The following is a 23,882-nucleotide window of genomic DNA, read 5'->3' on the forward strand; positions in this document are numbered from 1 at the left end:
ACGACGGATAACTACTGAAGACGGGTGGTCCCGCCTCTGGCATGTACTCTGAATAAGTACGCTATTCAGACATACGAGCGACATGACATCGCTGTAAATTTGAGTACATCGACCAATTCAACGTGCTTCGCATTCAGTCTAAACGAATGAATCAATTGATAAGGAATTAGGGAAACGAATTTCAATTATCATTGCTATACATGCATGTTTTTCAATAGCGATACACATATTATTATAACATTAGATAAGTGGTTTTCTGGTTCTATGGGAGATAATCAATTTCATGGATCATGATTTGCATTTACAGAAATCATATTATAGAAGAAATATCTCAGAACGTTTTTTGTTGACCGTGTGATGGAAGTCAACTGTGTAACAATGTTATTTTTTTTTCCTTCAAATTCTGGGTTCTTGTTTCAAAAGTTATGTTTGTTATTGCATTCTAGGTTTTTTCAAAATGTTTGCCAGCATTTAGAAAGTTTTGTAACCATTTTATTTCTTTTGGAAAGCTGCTCTTTTTTGATAAGTTTTTGTTTTAAAATGAATGGATGACCTTTAGTGTTGATAAATCAATAAACATACGCGACCGGGCCGAAGCCATACGGAAAACTGATATTCATCATCTTGACCGTAATCCCGGTTTAGCACTAAACAACGTAAACTATAGATTAGATCTAAAGCACTTCATCTTCAAGTCCAGTCAAGGCCAATAAATCTAAATAATACATTTATACAATACAAATACAACGCCACAACAGGCAAAACGCCCAACAAGGTGGCTGAAAAAAAGATGCCCATAACAGATATGGATGTCACATAAAAATGCAATTGAAAACAATATATATATATATATAGCCGCTGTGGTGGTCGAGTGGTCGGACTCGCATCCGGGTTCGAGCCCCACCGTCGCCACAGTGGTGGTCGGCTTAAGTTGGTTTTCTGTGGTTCGCAACTTCCAGGCGCAAATGCGAGCCGATCTCCCCGTTAAAAAGTCTCGCCACAGAGAGCAGCAGACCTACAAACACTACAAACATTCAGTCAATACACATCATTCACTTCTGAGATATAGATGGCAGCACTGAAAAATCATACACAACACTAGATACACACTCAGACTGTTAGGTACACACACTTACAATTCCGGCACAACTCACTAGGTAGAAAATTGCCTACGGCGATAGACCTGAGTTGTGCTCGGTTAAAAAAAAAAAAAATATATATATATATATATATATATACATACATAAAAATACATAAATCCTTTAACTCCGCAAGATAAACACAGTTTATTTTTTGTTTCAAGCTATCACAGCAGCAACTCTGATCTGCTTAATAATGGACATTAACTACAGACTTACTTACAATGTATTCTACAATTTGTCAATATTAAACAATTAAAATAAAAAGATCCAAACACGAAAAAATCTCATTATCTTATCGTATCTTTAATTTAAAATGATAGTGTTGATAAGTGCATGGTCGCTCATTTTCGTTTGAACAATCCAAGTTTTATTTACGAGTTGAATGGTATCACTATCCCGGACGCAACTAGGGTCACCGATTTGATAATTCTCATTTTGGAGCGGCTTAGGTTTTCCGAACATTGTTCAGCGGTTGTCCAAAAAGAAGTGAATAGAATACTCGGTTTCATTCTTAAAAAGGGTCTCTTCGGATTTTCCTGAAGCCATTCTTCTGTTTTTCGGAGTTCGTCCTGCATTGGAGTATGCCGTAAGGTTTTGGAGACCATACCTACAGAGGGACATAGACATGGTTGAGAAGGTGCACTACGAGCGTACTCTTGATTTCTTGAATATGTTTACACTGGAGGAACGCAGGCGTCGAAAGGTTACGATAGAGGTGTTTGAAATTTCCAACGGGATGGACCATGAGTTATTATTACACCGACAATCAATTGCTTCGACAAGGCGACACCAGTATCATTTAGTAAGGGACAATTCCCGGTCGTCGTGTCGCAGGGAGTTTTTTCTCTAAACGGTTGTTAATAAATGGAATACTTTACCATGTAAGTTGGGTCGTGAATTCTAACACAACTGACACGTTTCGAAAGAAGTGCGATAAACATATTGGGATAAACCGAGAAGCTAAACATACTTAGATAAGGCAACCATGTTTTTTATGAGCAGTGTATTATTTATTATTAATTACTATTATTATATTTTATGATATATACTTTTATATCGGATTGCTGTATTTTGGTTACATTTGACATCCGTATTATTTTATGGGCATAATTTATCAGTCACCTTGTTGAACGATTTGCATGTTGTGGCCTTTGTGTTCGTATTTGAAAGTTTTGTCATAATTCTAGTTTCCCAATTTTTGTCAATAAATTCTTGATTCTTTAAAACTTTGTTTACCAAGTCCTTGCTCCAAAATTTACCAAGTCCTTGCTCCAAATCTTACTAAGAGAGATTCAAACTTTGCTACGAAGTTTTTTCTTCAAAAACTCTGTTAACAAACTCTGTCTTAAATTGTGTAACGACTTTCTCGTTTCAAAAGTTTCATTACTAAGTTCTTGTTTCAAAAGTTTCATTACTAAGTTCTTGTTTCAAAAGTTTCATTACTAAGTTCTCGTTTCTTTGCATTACCTAATTTTTGTTTCAAAAGTTTTGTCACCAAATTCTTACTTTCTTGTTTTTAATTGTGTTACCAGTTTCTTATTTCAAAATTTGACTCCACGCAATTCATTGCTCCAAAAATTTATTTATTTGGTAAAATTTCTGGAAAAACACCTAAGTCTTGCTTCGAAAGTTTTGTTACGAAGGTAATTTTTAAATCAATGTTAATTAAATCTTTAATTAATGATCATAATAATAATCACATTATTAATTTAAGTTGATAATGTGTTTGTTTTTTTTAACAGAAGTTTTGTTACCAATTTCTCGTTTGTTCAAAATCTGTGCTGTCACGTTCTTGTTTCTTCAACGTGTCATAACCATTTGATCTTTCTGTTTCCAGGCTCTTGTTTTGAAGGTTTTGTTACCGAGTTCTTGTCTCCAAAGTTTTGGTGCAGGTTATTAGTTTTGTTATCAAGTTTCTGTGAAGAATTTTTTTTTCTATCAAGTTCTTGTTTTGAAAGTTTCTTTTTTTTTATCGAGTTTTTGTTTCAGAATTTGTTTTTAATCGAGTTTTTTTGTCAAAAATTTGTTATCAAGTTCTAGTTTTTTTTCAAAATTTTTGTTACCATTAAAAAGTTTTGCTACCAGGTTCTTAGATTTGTTACCAAGATCTTATTTTCTGCTGCTAAGTACTTGTTTTTTCAAAATTCTGTTATGTTTCAAAAAAAATATAACCAAATTGTTCAAAAGTTTTGTTTTTCTAGTCATTTCCTGAAATCAATAATAATGATAATAAAATAAAAATAACAATTTTTTTCTTCGGATGTCTGGGTACCAGGATCTTGCTCAAAAGACCAACTTTTACTAAATGTTGATATCGGGTTGATAGATTCTACTCACCAGCCTGACAGTGTTACCGGCTCTCTTTAAGGCATCAACTGCAATGCAATGAGGGACGTCCACCAGATCAACTTCATTGACTTTGAGAATGATATCGTTGACCCTTTCATTAAGAAAATGAAAAGAAATCATGGTAAGTTAATTTCGTGTGTGGTCAGATTATAAATACTAAACTTAATATGTGCGTAGATTTCAAAAGCAGCAGCTCTTACTGTAGGCGACCATCAGCAGCAGCGGCACCGCCAGCGATGAGCTTTGTGATATATATGGAAGGGTCGTCTCCTATGTGTGGGTTGTCTATCCCACCCGCAATGCTGAAACCAAGCCCAGCACCACCCTGGGGAAAAATACATAGAGGTAAAGATTATATCAGATTTTGAAAACAGACTCAAATACACAAATATGTATATGTAATTGTTATTATTCGTGTAAAATGTAAAAGCGGACATTGAAGCACTTCTTCGAATGTTATATACTGATATGCATCTTGTGGTATATATGGTGTTGGTATGAGTATATACCTGGGTGTTTGACAAATCTCAGGCGCCATGTCGACTCAAAAATTGGTATTGGTGCCTAAACTTTTTTTTTTGTGTGATTAGTAAATTGAAGTCTGAGAAAAATACAAATGAGTCCAGCCCTGCTGTATATAACTTGAAAGAGGCTGAAGAACGCTGGGGTTCCACCCTCCTCCTCGCTGAGCACGAAGTCTGAGCTGGTACCAGTTCGCAAGGTTCATTTAAATTTTATAATTAAATTTATTAATTTTTTTTCTCACTTATAGAAAAAGGGCTGAAGTAATGGATTTTCCTCAAGGTAAAGGAAGTAGTTCATCCGAGGATGATGTCACTCTCCGCTATCCATGCGAAGGTTTGTAACAGCTGGCTGATGCAAAGATATACTTAGGAAGGAGAAAAAAAAATCAACTGCCTTTGTGTGCGGGGAATCGAACCCACGTCCTTTCACTTTCCGGGTGAACGCCCTAAACCACTAGACTACAAAAAGGCAACGAATATCTCAATCTTTCCTTGGAGCTCGTGTGCACTGAACGGGACCGTACATGGACGGTCGGACATAACTAATGCCAAAGATAACGATTGCTGACACTGCCACCAGATGGCGACTTATCCGAAGATGATATGCCATATTCTCCGCTACCTATAAAAAAAGTTTTTAACAGCTGGCTAATGCGAAGATGTATTTAGGAAAAGAGAGAGAGAATTTATCTGCCTATGCCGGGGGAATCGAACCATCACCACCTAGAGATAGAAGGCCTCTGCAGTGTTTCATATAAACGTCATTCAGACTACCTAGCAAGTTTGGCACATTTTGAAATACAGCATCCTATTTCGTTTCTTCTTATTTTGGCGTAGAATATACCTGATTGACTCACAAATACCACATAGTGATTGGATGTGGGGCATGGAAATCGCCAATTCTGAGCCCGATCATTTCTTTTCCTCGCAACGATGATACTGGCACGAGCAGGGAATTTTTTTCTCCTGAATATTCTGAGGAAAAATGGACTACTTACTGCTGACGTCATAAGCAGAGTGCGAAGACTTTCTATCTCTAGGTGGTGATGATCGAACCCACGTCTTTTCACTTTCCAGGTGGTCGTCAACGTACAGTCCCGTTCAGTGCATACGAGCTCCAAGGAAAGAGTGAGATATTCGTTGCCTTTGTAGTCTAATGCGTTCATCCGGAAACTGAAAGGACGTGGGTTAATTCCCCGCAAGAGGGCAGTTGAATTTTCTTTCTTTCCTAAAATATATCTTCGCATCAGCCAGCTGTTGAAAACCTTCGTATCAAGTGGTTCGTGCTTAGATCAAACGCCTGAACGAACACGGTAGACGCATAATAATGTCACAAAACAATCTTTTTTTCTATGACATGGGGGGGGGGGGGGGTGCTAGAAAATTCCTAGAAAATAACAACGTACTTACTGACCGACTTACTACCCGAGTCGTACGGCATTGAATAATCCATTACCGTTTCAATTCCGAAGTGTGGATGTGTCGGAATTGTATATACTTTGTGGAACCAAACATTGCATAAAATGTGTGCTATCAGGTGTTGCCACCTATCTTACAAAATCGGAAGCAATAAAACGACAGTGAATGGCCATTTTACGGTTGAATTTTAAAGTTTGCGGGCCCTCTGATCGCTCTCTGAGGAGAGACTTTTCTACTCGTATTTTCACCTCGAAACTGGAAAATCAATGGAAAGTGCGCTAAAAACACGCATCGCAAATTTTTATAATTTTTCTCATGATTTAATGCAAATGTTGATCCTAAAAATCATAGATAAGGTATGCCATAGCGACCATCGATTCTAATTCAATCATTCATATAAAACGCATTCTTGCACACAACGGGAGTAATGGAAAACAGATGAAGATCGCATTTAGTGAGATACACCAATTTCTTACAGAAATTGGAAGCTGCTCTCGATACTCTCCCAATCAGTGTAACGAACATCTTACCCTTCCCCCCCCCCATTATTCTCCACTGCCTCCCGTTCTCATCTGTTACGATTCCCCAGAAGTTCATTGAGAGAGTATCAGAGAGTATATCTACTTTGTTACTCCCCCGCTAAGTACCCAACACACGTTCAACATGATGTAACAGGGACCAGAGGAAACCTAATGATAAAAGACCATTAAATACAGAAGTAACAAGCTCAAGAATGGTTAAGACAAAAAAAAAAGCTAAGGAAAAGATGAAGAGATTCCCTCTTTCGACTAATGAATTAGGAGCGCCTTTGACATTAAGAAAGAGAAGGAATGGGCAGATGGGAGGAAAAAAATGGGCGGAATGCCAGGAACGTGCCACGGTTCCAAGAAACACGATCCAAAATGACTTCTGATGTAATTTACAAGTTACTCGTGGGAAAACTTGAAACTTCCCCCCCCCCACTTCTTTTTAGCATTATTCCAGTACGAGTTTGAACACTGGAACACGAAAGTTCCGCACAAACACAAAAGGATCCGACCACAAAAGGGGAGATAGAGACAGAGTAACAACACGCATTGATCCCACATCAGAAAGCCATTCGCCATTTTCTCGTGAAATAAGAGAGAATTTATATACTCTTTTCTCTCCAAGGGACGTTCCAGGAAAAGTTCTATTATTAAACCCTTGTTTACTCGTCGCTAATTTCGGTTAAGTCGTCACTATGAAAAAGTTTGAGAAAGAGGAACAGACTGTTTTTATGACTCCCATTAAAAAGAGAGCTTATGAACAACATTGCCACATGCTTAAAAGTCGCCATAATATCCTATATACCCAGACGGAACAGTTTAAGTAACGAAAGTTACGCTGGGGAAGTTCATTTGCCGACTAAGGTTTTTAGGGACTGTTCAAGCTAGATCTCATTTCTGCATAGGCTCTACTGGAGCAACTACAAGACACCCAGGCTTTGTCTCAAGAAGCAACGTAAGCACTTCGGGACCAGGGCATCTACGGCAAAACCAAATTTTATTGATACGTCAAAGATTACATATAGTGCAAGGAAATCAAAAATTATGTTAATCGAAGAATCAAATTAATCAAAGTCAAAGTGCAACGGCTACGGATAATAAATTATCATAGAAAGCATGGACTCTACTAATTTAGGGCTTCAAATTTAAACAAAATATCTTTGTTGAAAAAAATCGGACATTCTTTCCCAAGTGGATGTCTTTTATTTACTTTTCCCTGCCCAGGGCCCCTCCACCAAGTCAAAAGTGTTCGAGATTACTTTGAAGTTGTATCATGAACTACTGGTGAAGAATTGAAACACTAAAATTAAATTTGATGTATATGTAAAATTAATTGTGCAATAGAGAGTTCCATTATGAAGAAAAGCTACTTATTCTAACAGTTGCTCTGTTAGTCTAAATTAAAAATTGCTAGTATAAATCGAAGTGTACAGTGAATTTCACCACAATAATTTAAGTAATAAGAGATAAAAAAGATAAAAAATTGCTATTATTTTTTCTTTCGCAATCTATAAATTTTTATTAATATTGTTATTTTGATTCATACTTTAATAAATGTCATATTACTTTAAATTTATACGATTTTCAGAATATTGCACATTAAAACTGATGGCACTCCGCTTAAGCCGTCATAATTTTTCGATAACTTAGAGGTGACTACTTATCGAGGTTTTACTGTATTTACAGATTACTTACGGGACCAGCGGCACATCTACAGACCTCTTGAGTGATCTACGACACAGTTCCGGAGCACTTAAGCGGCCCGCGACACATTCCCAGATCGCTCAAATTACTCGCGACATATTTAAAGATAACCCGCGGCTCAGTTCCAAAGCACTTGAGCGGCCCACGGTGCAGTTCCACATCACTTGTTTCCCACGACACAGTGGCAGATCACTCAAGTAGCCTATGTTACATTTCCACGTGATTTAAGCGGCCCGAAATTCGAGCTGAAGAGTATACACCGAAGAATGTGGACTGAAATTTTGGACTGCTTAGACTGCTCACACTATAAGGCTCCCATCCTCAAAGATAATTTTCGAACCCGCCCATTAGGACAGATGTTGTGGCGAAAGCCTTTTTTTCTCTGAGTAGGATCTACAGAAATCAAGGATATCCTGTTAATACAAATCTTAACTCATTCAGTTGAGGATATCTTCGAATTTCGATACCGGACTGTCCGTACAGCTGCGTAACGAACAGATGCCTTAGTTCAACAACTAAAAAATACTAAAAATAGCGGTCCGGTGTAACACAAATCATTGAAGATTAAGTATAGATCTTGTTTAAAAAAAAATTCAGCAATACCTAATTCATGTCAAAATTCAAGTTCAGGTAGGCAAATGCATTATAATGGAGAATAGATCTCCAACTTCAACTACTCAAATCTCGGTGAATAAAAAAATAAATTGATTAATCAAATAGAAAAGTAAGCCATTAGTACCTACGACTAAACACGAAACACAGATGGCGGCACAAGCAAGAACATGAAACAAGCACAACTCTGACAACATGAATACGTTAGGGGACACACATTCCGGCGCGTGCGAAATCGTTGGAAATTCTGCACAGGAATGTGCATGGGGGGGGGGGGGGTGTGCGTGTACGATTAAGTAATGGTAGTACCTGCGAATGCATTTAATCAAGTCCAATTACTGTTCATATATGCATTATATTCTTCTGACTTTAGGTATCATGCAGCGGGACCGGAAAGTTCCGCACAAATCACCAACAATTCACCGCCTGAAGATTCAACGACAGTAATTCACCACCACGCAATTCACACCGAAAAGAAAATTCACCGCTGGTAAAACTAACCGACAAAAATATTCATCGACAAGAACAAATGAGCAAGCTGTGAGCACGTATGTGAGGGACTAAGTGAGCAAGGTAGATAAGCGAGTAATTGGCAAGTGAATAAGCAAATAAGAAAGAGTGAGTGAGATTAAATGAGCAAGTCAAACAAGTGAGCATATGAACAAGAGAACAAGAAAATGAGCAAGTCAGTGAGCAACGGGATTTTTGAGTGAGCACATGAGCGAGTGATTGAGAGAATGAATAAGGGAGGGGACAAGTGAACAAGTAAATGAATTCAAGAGAGAGAGAGAGAGTAAATGAATGGGGGAAGGGAGTGGATGAGTAAGTGATCAAGGGAATGAGTAAGTGATCAAGGGAATGAGTAAGTGATCAAGGGAATGAGTAAATGATCAAGTGAATGAGCGAGTGAGTGAGCAAGCGGGGAAGTGAGTGAATCGTTGAACAAGTGAATGAGTCAGTCCCCAAGTAGTTAAAAAGAAACTCAATGTGCTTCTATACCATTCAGAGTGTCAGCGTTTCGCTAGCTCACTCCGTCTCTCACTCGGGCATTCACTGAATCCCTCACATAAGCTCGTTTCCTCACTCACTCTATTGAATTCACTTGCTCACCATTTCACTAATTCACTCACTCTATTGAATTCACTTGCTCACCATTTCACTAATTCACTCACTCTATTGAATTCACTTGCTCACTCATCCCACTTACTCATTTGTTCACTTGCTCGCCAATAAGCTCACTGACTTGCTCATTCACTCACTCCTATGCTCACTGACTAATTCACATGCTAACTCAATAACTTACTTACTTTCTTGCTTACCCCCAAAACATAATATTCGACACTGTTCAGCAACGAGCCCTCAACTTACTGGAATCGTCCTACGGTAAAAATTTCCATAATAGCGTTTCCGAGAATTTTCTTGAAATTTTAATGCAGCAGTGCTGATTGTTCTGCGACGTACGCCGCAGTTTTTGTCACATTCTGCTTTGGGGGGTTGCTTACTGACTTGCTAGTTCACCCATTCACTAGCTCAATCCCTAGCTGCTGTCGAGGAATTTTCCTTTTTGGTGAATTGTTGGCTGTGAATTTTCCATAAATCATCATGCAGGCCATGCTGTACCATACATAATTGGGTGCAAAAACACAACTGAACTTGAGATCGTGTCGCTGACATATCCTATATGAATTTATTTTTTTATGACCCCTTTGGCCAACAAATTTACGGCCCTAATACGCTCGCGAGTTGATGCAGCCAAGTTAGAAAAAAAAAAAAACACTGTAAAATGGAGTTTCTGTAACCGCGCGGGCTCATTAAAAACGACCCCAAAATTTATGTTGCTCAAGGCCTAGAAGAATATTAAATCTAATTTATAATCTCGAGTTTTAAATCTCTTAAATTTCAAACTCTAATACAACGGGAAGTCCATAAACCCATAAAAAAGTCATCATAAAAGGGGATAAGAAATATAAAAGATGGGCACAGAGTGGAAAAATAGCTGAAATTCGAAACGAATCGGAATTTATAAATAATGCTTATCTACACACACGGCCAGTGTAATAAGTATACCGACTTCCGTAATTGTGGAAAATAATATAATCAAGTTCTTCTCTCCACCATGAAAACATTATAAAAAAAAAAGGAAATAAAAACCGGAAAAAACACGAGAGCGGAAAAGAAATGGCTCTAAATATTTCACTTCCAGTATCTGAAATCCATTTAAATAACCCCCTATTCCAAGCGGAAAATAATACAAATATATACACAAGATACGTTTTCAAATTACACAGATAGGCGCTGTAAAAAGTCGTAAAGAAATATTCTAGAAGAGAGAATTATCGTTAAAAAATGGGAGGAGGCAAGACGGAAAGAGGAATCGGAATACGATAAATTACTTATGTTAAGTGGAATTTAGAAATACGAAGATATTTCCGAGGGGAAATCTACCCAATAAGTCTTTTTTGAATTTGAGTGGATATGGAACGGAAGTATCGCTTTAACATGTCAAAAGCGTATCGTGTAAAAGGTGTTGATTCGATGCAATTGATTTAATTTTTCGATGAAAACGTTTTTTTTGAATAGCTAAAAAAGTGGTGAAGTACTGCAGAGCAAAGCAAAAGTGCAGAACTTTTGGAGTACTTACAACTTTGATAAAAGTACTTTTATAAAAGTTGAAAAATGCAATGCCAGCAATAAGAGCATTGGTAACATTCTAGCAAATGCAATCGATCACCTTATTGGTTGTATTTTTCGAGTTTTATAGAAGATCTTTTATTAAACTTTTATAGTGTAATCCCAGCCTTACACAGTGACGATACTATCAACCAGCCATTAATTACGGACGTGATTTCTTGTGAAAAACTAATGTGGAAAAGTGTTTTCAAGTGTTTTTATTCTTTTTTTTTTATTTGACCAATAATTATGTAGTTATATAACACATTAAAAATTGGTGACGTCCCTTTTAAATCCTGCTAAATCCACCGAAAGTGCATCAAACGCATAACTTGGCGTTTTTAAACTGATAGCAATGTTATAACCATGAGAGTAATCAAGAACACTTGATCAGAGTATTCATTAATACTTGAATCAAAGTAATCTGCGCAAAACCAGTTTTTTTTCCTCGCCCTTTCCCTCAAAAAAAATTGACTTAACAGTGAAGGTAAACAGTGTTGATTTTGGGAAAACCACAATTCTTCCAATAGATCTCGTTTAGCTAACACTTTACACATATCTGGTGATAAATTTGCCAATACCGTGGGGAGAAAGTTACTCGTAATAACAAGATTAACATCCCTCTACACGTAGAAAAAGTGTAAAAACGTGAAAGAAAATAACTGAACTTCGCTTCTAACAGGATTGAATACTTCAGTTCATTTTCAATTAACGGCAACCCACTGCATGGGAGAAACTTTTATGCTTTCTTTGGGTGTTTAGAATCGTAACTGCCCGTTAGGAAACTAACACGTCACAAAATTTCAAACTTCCTTAATATTTGTCTGACCTAAAACGGGAGGAAGAGACACTTTTCTATATTAGTTTTTCACAAAGAATCACGTGCGTAATTAATGGACGATCGATAATATCTACCCTGTAGAAAAAAGGTCGCGGCGGGTTATTGAGAAAGAGGAATTTGATCATTTTTGTCGCCGTTTCTGTTGCACCCTTGTGTCAGGAAAGTTTTCTGACAAGGACGAACTCGTCGCACCTCTAAACATCCTTTGGTACTTAAGGCGAGTATCTTATCGACCTGGGCTACAACACCCAAACAAGGGGAATTTTCTAATTGGAAAGGTGTGAATAGTCGAGTCCCTCAAGGAAGGGTCTTAGAGCCATTTTTTTTTCTCACTTTCTATCGATGAACTCGATCAGGGTATCGTCGGGATCGTTAGCAAATACGCAGATGACGTGAATATCTAATGGGGCTAGTCGGAAGTCCAAGCGATACGGGAGCTGCTCCAGAGACGAACTTGAATATGATTGCAGCGTGAGCTAATGAATGGAGACATGGCCCTCAGTGTTGAAAAGTGCACGATCACTCATTTTGGTTCGAACAACCCACGTTCGATTCACGAGCTGAATGGTATCTGCGCGAATGCAACTGTGCTCACCGATTTGAGAATTTCCATTTACGAGTGGCTTAGGTTTTCTGAACATCGTTCCGTAGTAGTCAAAAAAGCATATAGAATACTCGGCTTTATTCCTGAAGAGGTCTCTGCGTGATCTCGCATGGTTATCCTTCCATCTTTCCGAGGCTTAGTTCTTCCTTGACTAGAGTATGCGGTACAGTTTTATAGACCCTGTCGTTCCGAAAAATTTGGGATGCGCAATTTTTGGAGATCCCTAAGGATAGTATTTTCCTGTTGCCAAACCGGAAGTGTAAAAATAAACACTCAGATCGCGTGGCAAGATCGAGAACACATAAAATTCACAAACACACAGAATTTTCATTGGCGCTGGAATTATTTCTCTCGTCAATCCTAAATTATCACTGGAATCATTTCTTTCAATAGTCCTGAATTTTCATTGACGCTGGAATTATTTCTCTCGTCAATCCTGAATTTCCACTGCGATCATTTCTTTCATTAATCCTGAATTTCTGAATTTTCATTGATGCTGGAATTATTTCTTTCATTAATCCTGAATTTTCATTGACGCTGGAATTATTTCTCTGGCCAATCCTGAATTTTCATTGGTGCTGGAATTATTTCTTTCATTAATCCTGAATTTTCATTGACGCTGGAATTATTTCTCTCGTCAATCCTGAATTTCCATTGCAATCATTTCTTTCATTAATCCTGAATTTTCATTGGCACTGGAATCATTTCTTTTATTAATCCTGAATTTTCATTGGCGCTGGAATCATTTCTTTTATTAATACTGAATTTTCATGAATTTTCATTGTGCGCTGGAATTATTTCTTTCAATTACTTTCCATTCATCAGTTTTAAAATTTTCATTAATACCGTGAATTGTCGCTCTCATTAGTTTAAAATTACCTTCATTGCTGAATTCTCATAAATTATCTTTATTTTTTCATTTTGTTTGTAATTTCTCGGCATTCCTGCATCGTCTGAAACAACGGACGCCGATCTAACCCCTCCCCCATAAAAAATTATAAAATCGGACCAAAGGGGTCTTAAACATTTTTGGTGCCCCGAGATTGGTGAGACGCCCGTAACAGGTAAATTCAGAAACGAGCAGTTGATCATACACCCAGCATTTAATAGGGGACTCATTTGCATATTTCTAGTGATTTACTTCCGGGCAGCGTCCTCTACGAACAAAAATTTGAATTTCCTCCCCCCCCCCCCCCCCCGTAGCAGAAACGAAAAATTCCTTTTCGTGAGAATATCTTTTGCGCAAACCACATTTAAACATAATTAATTCGATCATTTTTTTTCCCTTCAATTTTTGAACTATTTACGAATTTATGGGACACTCTGTATAGCCCTTACACGGGATCGATACCTCTCGGAAGAATGTCAAGGCTCGGGGGATGGCGAAAAGTGCGACAGAAAATCTCGACCAGAAAGGAAAGATGTGAAAGAGAGCTCCAGTTTTTGAACTGTCACCGCGACAAAGAAAACTTTGAAGGAAAAAAAAGAAAGATGGCTGCGAAAAAAGTTTTCAAAAGATAGTCGAAGGGGAAAAAATCCTTCTTTGCCACAACTGAAATATATATATATATATATATTTTTTTTTTTTTTTTCAATATGACAAATAAAAAAAATGGCAAAGATGGCAGCAAGAAAAACTTAAAAAAAAAAAAAAGATTGAGAAAGAAATCGGTTTTTTTTTTCCTTTTTTGAAGAGGTGGCTGCAATTGCATTTCGGGGAAATTGCAGCGGAATTTTCTATCCACCAAAGATGGTTGTAAATACCGCATCGGTGCGCGCGAAAAGCTTTGAAAACTATCCCTTGCACAGGAGACAACAGACGCACAAGGAAAATTCATCCGGGGATAAGTTCACCGATGGCAGTTCACCTCCCAGATATCAAGTGTGTGTATCGGTGGGAAATTGATGAGCAAAGTGATTGTGCGAGGGACTAATCGAGTCTGTGAGCATGTGAGCGAGTCAGTGAGCATTTGAGTGACTCATTGGTTGTACTAACAAGTGTCTGACTGACTGAGTCAGTGAGCGAGTGAATGAGTCAGCGAGCAATTTAGTGAATCACAGTGAGCGAGTGAATGAGTCAGTGAGCAATTTAGTGAATCACAGTGAGCGAGTGAATGAGTCAGTGAGCAATTTAGTGAATCACAGTGAGCGAGTGAATGAGTCAGTCAGCAATTTGGTGAATCACAGTGAGCGAGTGAATGAGTCAGTGAGCAATTTAGTGAATGAGTCAATGGGCAATTTAGTGAATCACAGTGAGCGAGTGAATGAGTCAGTCAGCAATTTAGTGAATCACAGTGAGCGAGTGAATGAGTCAGTGAGCAATTTAGTGAATGAGTCAATGGGCAATTTAGTGAATCACAGTGAGCGAGTGAATGAGTCATTGAGCAATTTAGTGAATCACAGTGAGCGAGTGAATGAGTCAGTGAGCAATTTAGTGAATCACAGTGAGCGAGTGAATGAGTCAGTGAGCAATTTAGTGAATGAGGCAGTGAGCAATTTAGTGAATGAGTCAGTGAGCAATTTAGTGAATCACTGTGAGCGAGTGAATGAGTCATTGAGCAATTTAGTGAATCACAGTGAGCGAGTGAATGAGTCAGTGAGCAATTAAGCGAGTCACAGTGAGCGAGTGAGAAATTGAGTGAGCAAATGATTGTGCGAATGAGTGAGGGACTAACCGAGTCTGTGAGCAAGTGAATGAACCAGTGTGCAATTTAGGAAAACAGTGAGGAAATCGGGTGAGTCGGTGAGCGATTTGGTGAGTCGATAAGCAAATCAGTGAGTCAGTGGTTGTACTTGCGAGTGACTGACTAACCGAGTCAGTGCTGTGAGGAAGTGAATGAGACAGTGAGCAATTTAATGAATCACAGTGAGCGAGTTAGAAATTGAGTGAGCATGTGATCGTGCGAACGGGTGAGTGACTGATCGAGTCAGTAAGCAATTGAGTGAGTCGTGAACGAGTGAAAAATGTTAAAGTGAGCCAGTGATCAATTTAGTGGGTGAGTGAGAAACTGAGTGAGCCAGTGAGCAAGTGAGTGAGTTAGCGAGGAATTTGGTGTATCAGTGAGTGAGCTAGAAATTGAGTGAGCGAGTGATTGTGCAAACGGGTAGTGGCTGGTCGAGTCAATGAGCAAGCGAATGCGCCAGTGAGCAATTGAGTGAGTTAGTGAGCGAGTGAGAAATTGAGTGAGCGAGTGAGAAATTGAGTGAGCAAGTGATTGTGCTAAAGAGTGAATGACTGATCGAGTGAATGAGCCAATTTAGCCACAGTGGCACCGTGGGAAGATGCTCGTCTACCACTTATGAAGGTTTCCGTCAGTTAAGTGGGTTCGATCCTGGGGAAAAAGGCATATATATATATATATATATGGCGATATGACCGGAGTTGGTGTGCGGTAATGTAGTCATAGTGAGAAAGTCGCTCAATCACTTGTTTACTGAACCGTATGCTTACTCACTCACTTGTTTACTGAACTGTATGCTTACTCCCTCACTTGTTTACTGAACTGTATGCTTACTCCCTCACTTGTTTACTGAACTGTATGCTTACTCACTCACGTGCTTACCAAGTTCACTCACGGTCTCGCTTATTCAATTGCTGACTCATAAACTCGCTTATTCTATTGTTCACGTATTTGCTCAATCATTCTCTCACTTGCTCACTAACTTACTTTTTAATCATGCATTTACTCACTCACTCACCCCCTTGCTATCTAACTTACTTGTTCATGCATTTGCTCACTAACTTACTTGCTCATGCATTTACTCACCACCGACTCACTTGCTCACCAACTAACTAGGGCATGCATTCACTCGCTTACCAACTCACTTGTTCACTAACTAACTCGCTTACTCACTTGCTTTCTGACTCGGCCACTCGCTCACTCTATCTCACTCAGTGATGAATCGTTTTCGGTGAATCCTCTGTTGATGAATTTTTCACCTTCGACGAATTTTCCTTCCGGTGAATTGAGTGGTGGGGGAATGGTTCCCTGTGAATATCCCGTAAATCTCAAAATCAAGAGCGTTGTCGGAAGCGAGCTCTTGCGATTTCTGACAATTTTGTGCCGAATGTGGTTCGAGCTTATTCCTACAGGAATGCGTCAGCGGTAATTGTCCACCATAAATCAGTTCGGTGTTTGACTGTTGCCATGGATGAAGCAGGAAAAGCAAAAATACAAACTGTGTACTTGGCTGCGTAACGAACAACACCAGCTAACTAGACCAAGTCTAAAACTTATAAAAATGTGTCTAAAAAAATGGCAAAATGTTTCAGCGTAAAGGGGGTTGAGATTTTTTTTCTTTGCTCTAAAAAGATGGTCGAGAATTTTTCCTTCTTTGCTCTGGAAACAGGATTGGAAATTTTATTCTATTTCGCTCTAAAAAAGATGGTTGGGAATTTATTTTTCTTTGCCCGGGAAAAAACATGGGCTCTCAGCCACCTCGTTGGGCATCTTGCGTGTTGTGGCGTTGTATTTGTATAATATTTTCTTCTTTGCTCTGTTTGCTCTGAAAAGATGATTGACAATCTTTTCTTGTTTGCTCTAAAAAAAATGGCTGAAAATTTATTTGTTGTTTGCTCTAAAAAGATGGTCGAGAATTTTTTCCTCCTTTGCTCTGAAAAAACATGGCTGAGAATTTCTCTTCTTTGCTCTAAAAAAAGATGGTTGGAAATTTGTCGTTCGTGAGCTTTGAGATTCCAAGTCCATTTATAGAAGGATATTCCCTCGATTTCTTTGAGATAAAATCAACAGCGATTAACTCCCACGCATGCATTTTCGTCAAGAAGACAATTTCACACAACAGAGAGAAACATTTCAACCCTCTACTAACACGCACAAGACATTCACAAGGGACTTATCACAAGGAAACACAATATTTGCATATTCGCAGTCAAATAGCTACGCGAAGTATCCCCCCCCCCTTCCCTAAACAAACTCAGCACAGTCTTTCAAGATAAGCTTCAGCCGGAGAATATTCGTGGAACTTCATTAAGGCGTCGTTGCAGTACTCATAGATTACCAGACACGCTTTCGAGAAGTTTCTCTCAGTCTGCTTTTCAATGGAAATCACTTTTGAGAAATAAATGCAGGGCATAGAGAGCTACCGTTAAAGGATCCTACCCGAATAAAACTGGAATTGAACGACTCTTCTTATGAATAAGAAAACTGCACGTGCCTCTCATCCAAAAATATTGCAGTGGCGAAGCACCACTCTCTGAGTCCATTATGATGATGAGAAATCTATAGTATTGAATTGTATCGTTCTTGGTTTGAAAAATGATCTCAATGAACGAGTCCCATCAAGAACTAATCAGTGGTTTACAAGACGCATCCATAAATTTCTGTCTCAAACATATTTCCAAGAACTTTTCCAAATTTTAAATATGTGTATTCTAAAGGCTATCCCGTAATGACCAAAATGACCACAAATAAAGACTGTGGAAGAAAAATTCTCTCTCATTACACAGAGGTATAAAAGCCCAAAGAGACCCATACCTCCACCGTATAAAACTGCCACCAAAATCTCTGGCGGTTACCTTTCCGGGGCAGGAAACTGTCAAAAATGCCCTATCAATCGATGACGCCTATGACTTGCCCCCTAACGATTTGCGTTAGAGCACGACTACAACAGGGAGTAAGAATTCGTTTCGACAAGTCGGGATTTGACATGGAATGGAGGGGCTCCCGAAAGCGATAGACCACCGATGATTTTTCTTAATAAGCTACGACTTGCCACCGACCGACTTGCGTAGACGGTAGAGAACCAACAACCCGTTTCTGCAAATCAAGACTTGCCACCGACCGACTTGCGTAGACGGTAGAGAACCAACAACCCGTTTCTGCAAATCAAGACTTGCCACCGAACGACTTACGGAGATGGTAGAGCACCAAGAAACATTTTCAACAAGGACTTGCCACCAAACGATTTGTGTGTAGACGGTGGAGCACCAAGAACCTGTTTCGACAAGACATATCACCGAACGGCTTGCCTAAACGGCACAGCACTGATGAACCCACACAACTACAGAACCAATAACTTGTTTCGACAAGTCAAAGCCTACCGCTGAACGACTTTCTTAGACGGTAGAGCACCAAGGACATATTTTGACAAGCCAAGACTTGCCACCCACCGAACGACTTCAGTAGGCGGTAGAGCACAGAATTCTCTCCCCAATGGCTCATTTACTCGCTTATTCATTCATTCTCTCACCTAATGGCTTACATTTACTCCCTTATTCATTCACTTACTCGTTTACTCACCCACTCTATCATTCATTCACTTACTCGTATACTCGCCCACTCTATCATTCATTCACTTACTCGTTTACTCGCTCACTCTATCATTCATTCACTTACTCGTTTACTCGCCCACTCTATCATTCATTCACTTACTCGCTTACTCGCCCACTCTATCATTCATTAACTTACTCGTTTACTCGCCCACTCTATCATTCATTCACTTACTCGTTTACTCGCCCACTCTATCATTCATTCACTCACTCATTCGTTCATTTGCTCCCCCGATCATTTATTCACCTACGTCGAACTGTTGTCGGTGAATTTTTTTCCCATTCGTGAAATTGTTGGTTGGTGAATTTCCCTAGCGGTGAATCACATGGCGATGAACTGTTATCGGAGAATTTTTGCGGATCCAATACGCAAACCACAAGGCTCTCAAATGAATTCCCTGGAGCTTCAAATATTAAAACATTCATTTTTAGTCTCTCGGGTTTATTCGTATTCACTTAGAAAGAAACGTAAATAAAAATAATAAAACATTTCCAAGTACTCTCTGTATAGAAGAAAAGCGGAATATAGAGGAAACAAGGCGTAAACATGTTTTTGAAACTTTCTAACTTTGAAAATGGATTCAAATAATTCCCTGTGACATGAAACCCATTGAGATTCCTGGCAAATATTTCCTGGAGAAAAAAATAAAAAAATTTCCCCATTTTCCTCTTTCATGGTATTTCTATGTATTCAAGTGAAATTTTTATTCAGAACATTTTCTCTCGGAGAAATGTACGCGTAACATTTGGATACATTATCGGTGATGGGAGTTGACCGTTCGCGGAATGATTCGAAACAGATCTGGGGGGAAAATAAAGAAAATCCGATACGCGGGGATCTGCCATTTGTCTTTCTCTTTCCCGTTTTTATTCAGTTACGTCCGGGTTCACGTGGAACACAAATACTAATACAAAGAATGTATTTTCCCTCTTCCGTGTTTATCTTCCCTCACGATTTAATGGAGTAGATTTGATTATCTTTAACATGGGGAAGTGATTCCAAGAAAAGTCCATGGAGATTTCAAAAGGAAAATAGAATACGATTTCTTTTCCGATGCTACTTCTTTATAAATTGTTTTTTTTTTGCTTGCTCATAAAGCTCATAACGCCCCCTAGCGGTGAACTGGAGTAGTTTTTATAAATTGTCTCAAACTTTATTCTTCTTGAATATACCTAAGGCAGGATATCCCAACATTTCTGAATCCAAGCACCGGTAAAATGTTTGAAACTATTTGACGGACGACTTGCGTCCCGTATTACGGGCCATTCCCGTAATTTTGTTTGTGCCAATTTTTTTCAAAGATGCTTATTTGCATTCGTAATACGTATTTACTAAAAAGTGTTGAATACACACGCGCACAGCGTTTTCGAAATATATATAGTATTATGGTATGATAATTATGGCAAAAATATAACATAAGGCTTGAGCTATGAAGAAAGATTTGGTTTCTTGAATATGTATACGGTATATTGGAACCAAAACAGCAATTCCGCAGTAACTGCTCTAAGGAAATATCGGACTTGAAAGAGGATTCGAAAAGGTCCAGTGAAATGTTAAAAACCTTCGGAGTATGATAACGAAATTCGAAACCACAGGATCGTTGTCTGTTCGTCCTGGAAGAGGAGGAAACCCTGTTTCTATAGACGCAGTACAGGAGGGTTTCGCTTCAGGTGGAAAAGGACAGAGCTTCAAATTATCGTGGTAAGGCGTATAGCACAGGCGTTGGATAGGCCACGCTCAACTGTCCGTAAGATCATGCGGAATGTCCTCCGATATTATCCATCCGTACAAACTTTCACTTGTGCAGCGGTTGCTTCCCACATGATTATGACGCTCGACTCCGGTTCTCGCTATAGTTTCCAGCCCGCGTTAAGATAAATTCAGAATGGCCTTGGAATATCTTCTGGACAGACGAAGCGCATTTTCACTTGGATGGTGCAGTCAATACTCACAACTGCCGAATTTGGGAACCAGAAAATCCGCACGCTATCTTGGAAGTTCCGTTGCATTCACCATAAGTAACGGTATGGTGTGGATTTACTGCATCATTTATTCCGGAAAGAAATTGTTCCGGCTCTGCAGGCACGTCACTGCCTTGCAGACACAATCTTTATGAAAGATGGAGCTTCTCCACATATTTCAGTGTGTGTGTTAAGAATGTTCTTAAAACACATTTTACAGAAGAATGTGTCATCAGCCAACACTTCCCTAATTTATGGCCTCCCCGATCCCCGGACACTAATCCATGCGATTTTTGGCTTTGGGGGCATTTGAAACGTCTGGTAAGTCGTGACAATCCAAAAACTTCACCTGACCTTAGAGACAGCATTTCCAGCCACGTGTTGAACATTTCCCCGCACACAATTCGGTAAGTTGTGGAACATGCCATCTTGCGATTTCACATGGTATATGGAAATGATGGCCATCATGTGGAACAAGTTTTGTTGCAGTAACAATTGTGAAAGTGTTTAACAATTGTGAAAGTGTTTAACAATTATCAACATTGTAAACGTTTGCCTAAATGTCTTTTCTTAATAAAACGCCCTCTGGTGGCGACATATGCAACTAATTCCCCCCCCCCCCGAGAAAAATTCCCATCCCTTCACGAAGCCCTCCAAAAAAAAATTCACAATTTTCTGATGACTGGCTCCGCCTGTAGGTTACTTTAAAATAGGGTCTTTTGATTATGGACACCCTGTATATTGTTTATAGTTTTTGTAATTGCATTTTTAATTGGGTTGCTGTATTTTAGAAATATATGACATTCATATTTGTTATGCACATCTTCTCGTTGGGCATTTTGCCTGTTGTGGCTTTGTATTTGTAATATCGGTTCTTACGGGTTGGGAACGATGAAAATAAAACCTTTTTTTTTTTTGAAGAGAGCGATAGAATGAAAATTTTTGAAGCTATGGCCCAATCGTTGACGTCACCATGCACTTTTACACTACGGCTCAATGGTCCTTCCCCACTGAATGCTCTTGTCAGGCTCTAAAGATGCGGTAACGAGGGGGGGGGGGGGTTCCTCGTCTTAGGTGAATGCGACTGAGTGAATTCTCTTCACTCAATTCAATTCTCTTCACGAAAACATGCGAATTCACCATTCTCCACTAGCGCAATGCAACTTCTTGTCATGCCATCACACAGGCATGAAAGTGGTGGAGGCCATATACATTAATTAACGCTTTGATAAGTTCGAAACATTCGCCTGAATGCCGATGGCCATAGTTTCACACAAAATTACGGATTTGATTTAGGGAAGCGTCGTCTTCATATCGACGAGAGAGCATTTGTGCTAAATTTTTTAATCCGGTGAAAACAAAAAGCTCCCCCACCCCCTTCGTGAGAGTAATTTTTGGCGAATTATATCATAAAATAAACAAAATGTTTTAAGTTTTCCGTAATTTTTTTACGTAGAGTTATGAGACACCTTGGATTTGGGAAACATGTCTTGGAACAATGTAAAAAAAACTGTCATTCATAATCGAGTGTAATATCGAACTCACCCTTTCCAACGTGATCCCTTCGTATTCCCAGTCATCCTCTCCATTCGCCTGAATAAAAAAAAAAAGAATAAAATTTAAAATACACATCTATGTGCGTGATATTATTATATAAATCTATATACATTATACAGTCAAACCTCGTTAGTGCGTCACCCGCTTAACACGTCACTCCGCTTACCGGGTCACTTTTTGGAAATCTCAATTGTCCTCAGGAGGGAATTGGCACAGCTATGGCTTACTCCGTTTAACGAGTCACTCCGATTACTAAGTCATATTTTTGCTCTCCCAAGAGTGACTCATTAACGAGGTTTGACTGTACATAGAAGACACGTGCAAAAAAAGTGATTATACATGAACTGAAGCAAATATGCAGCGTGTCCCAGAAAGCAATTTTTCTTGTCAATCGGTGGTCGTAGACAAAAACATGAAAACTTCGAATAGCGAGAAAAACAATTTTAATGAGGTAGATTCTATTCATATTTTGGCACGTTTACCTGAGAGCTAATTGAATTTAAAAAAGAAAAATTGCACAGAACTATTAGCGAATTTCACTCACTAGCACCATTTGATCATTTTTTTTTTTTGTCGCACCAAGGTCATTTTCTGCACACGAGGACTAACTAGACAGACATTTTTATTTTGCCGATTCCGAACGGCAGCCCTTTTTTTTTGCTACCGCAGGGAGTTCCCCCATCGAGAGGTTAGCGCACCAACCTCTCGATGAGTATAAAAAATAAGCCTGCCATTCGGAATCGGCGATAAATTGTAGGTCCCGGTCTAATTAGCCCTCGTGTGCAGCAAATGACCGTGGTGCGACAAAAATGATCAAAACAGCTTTGTGATTGGAAATTAGAGTATGGGGAGGGGGGGGGGGCGGTGACATATAAACATTTAGAATTTTCATTTTGTGACACACTGTATCACACTGTATTTCACTCTAAAAACTGGCGCAGGGTGATTTCCCGAATACGTTCTGAGCATTGTTTCAACTGGAACCATACTCCTACAACGAGTGGTTGATGAGAGATAAAGGCCGAGTTAGATATTACTGGCCCCACAACGCAATTCTATACGAGAGCCAGATTTCCAAGGTACAATAAATGAAATAAATAAATGCCGTCACTGGAATAAATGACCAGCGTCGAAATAATAGTTTTCATCCTTGAGCAGTGACGAAACGCCTTTGAACTCAGCGTTCGGTCTTAAGGCAACGCGAAGAAATTGCGATGATGTTTCAACCAAGAATTCTTTGCGAAACTGTTGTAACGGGCCGGGGTTGTGTGTGCGTGCGTGTGTGTGTGTGTGCAGGAGTACTAAATTTATGGGGGCCGCGCGAGACATACTACTACTCAAGGTGTACACGCAACCTCGTACGCATTCCTCTGGGGATTTTTAACGAATTGGCGCATGCAGGAACATGAAGTGATATATTGTGTTTGTGTATATGTGTACGATGCAATACTTTTCTCATGCTGTTTCTCTATCATTATTTTTTTCACAATTAGATGGCACTTAGAGCAGCATAACAATATATTTGTTCGAAGATGGAGGATGAAGAGTCCGCCCTCCTTCCCAGGTGCCTTAGCAAGTCGTAGGTGTTGATTAGTAGGATGCCACCCAGTGCCGTAACTAGCCATTCCTTTGCCCTGTGCAAGAATTTGCATGTAGCCCCCCCCCCCTTCCCTCTTCCAAGT

General features: G+C 39.1%; 1 protein-coding gene across 10 annotated transcripts in view; it reads right to left on the reverse strand.

Moving 5' to 3' along the window:
- The window catches only part of LOC149084660 (disks large homolog 1-like), a 393,252-nt gene that overhangs the window by 86,245 nt on the left and 283,125 nt on the right, over positions 1-23,882 (reverse strand). For all 10 annotated transcript variants that reach the window (XM_089235064.1, XM_089235062.1, XM_089235059.1 and 7 more), the window contains 3 exons: positions 22,189-22,236; positions 3,692-3,816; positions 3,480-3,582 (listed from right to left, as the gene is read on the reverse strand). In XM_089235064.1, coding sequence (XP_089091190.1) covers positions 3,480-3,582; positions 3,692-3,816; positions 22,189-22,236 — 276 coding nt within the window. The remainder of the gene's footprint in view (positions 1-3,479; positions 3,583-3,691; positions 3,817-22,188; positions 22,237-23,882) is intronic.

Source organism: Pholcus phalangioides, unplaced genomic scaffold (assembly GCF_987345545.1).
Source record: "Pholcus phalangioides strain wild (caught in Gottingen) unplaced genomic scaffold, Ppha-v1.0 ptg000008l_1, whole genome shotgun sequence".
NCBI classification, from domain to species: domain Eukaryota; kingdom Metazoa; phylum Arthropoda; class Arachnida; order Araneae; family Pholcidae; genus Pholcus; species Pholcus phalangioides.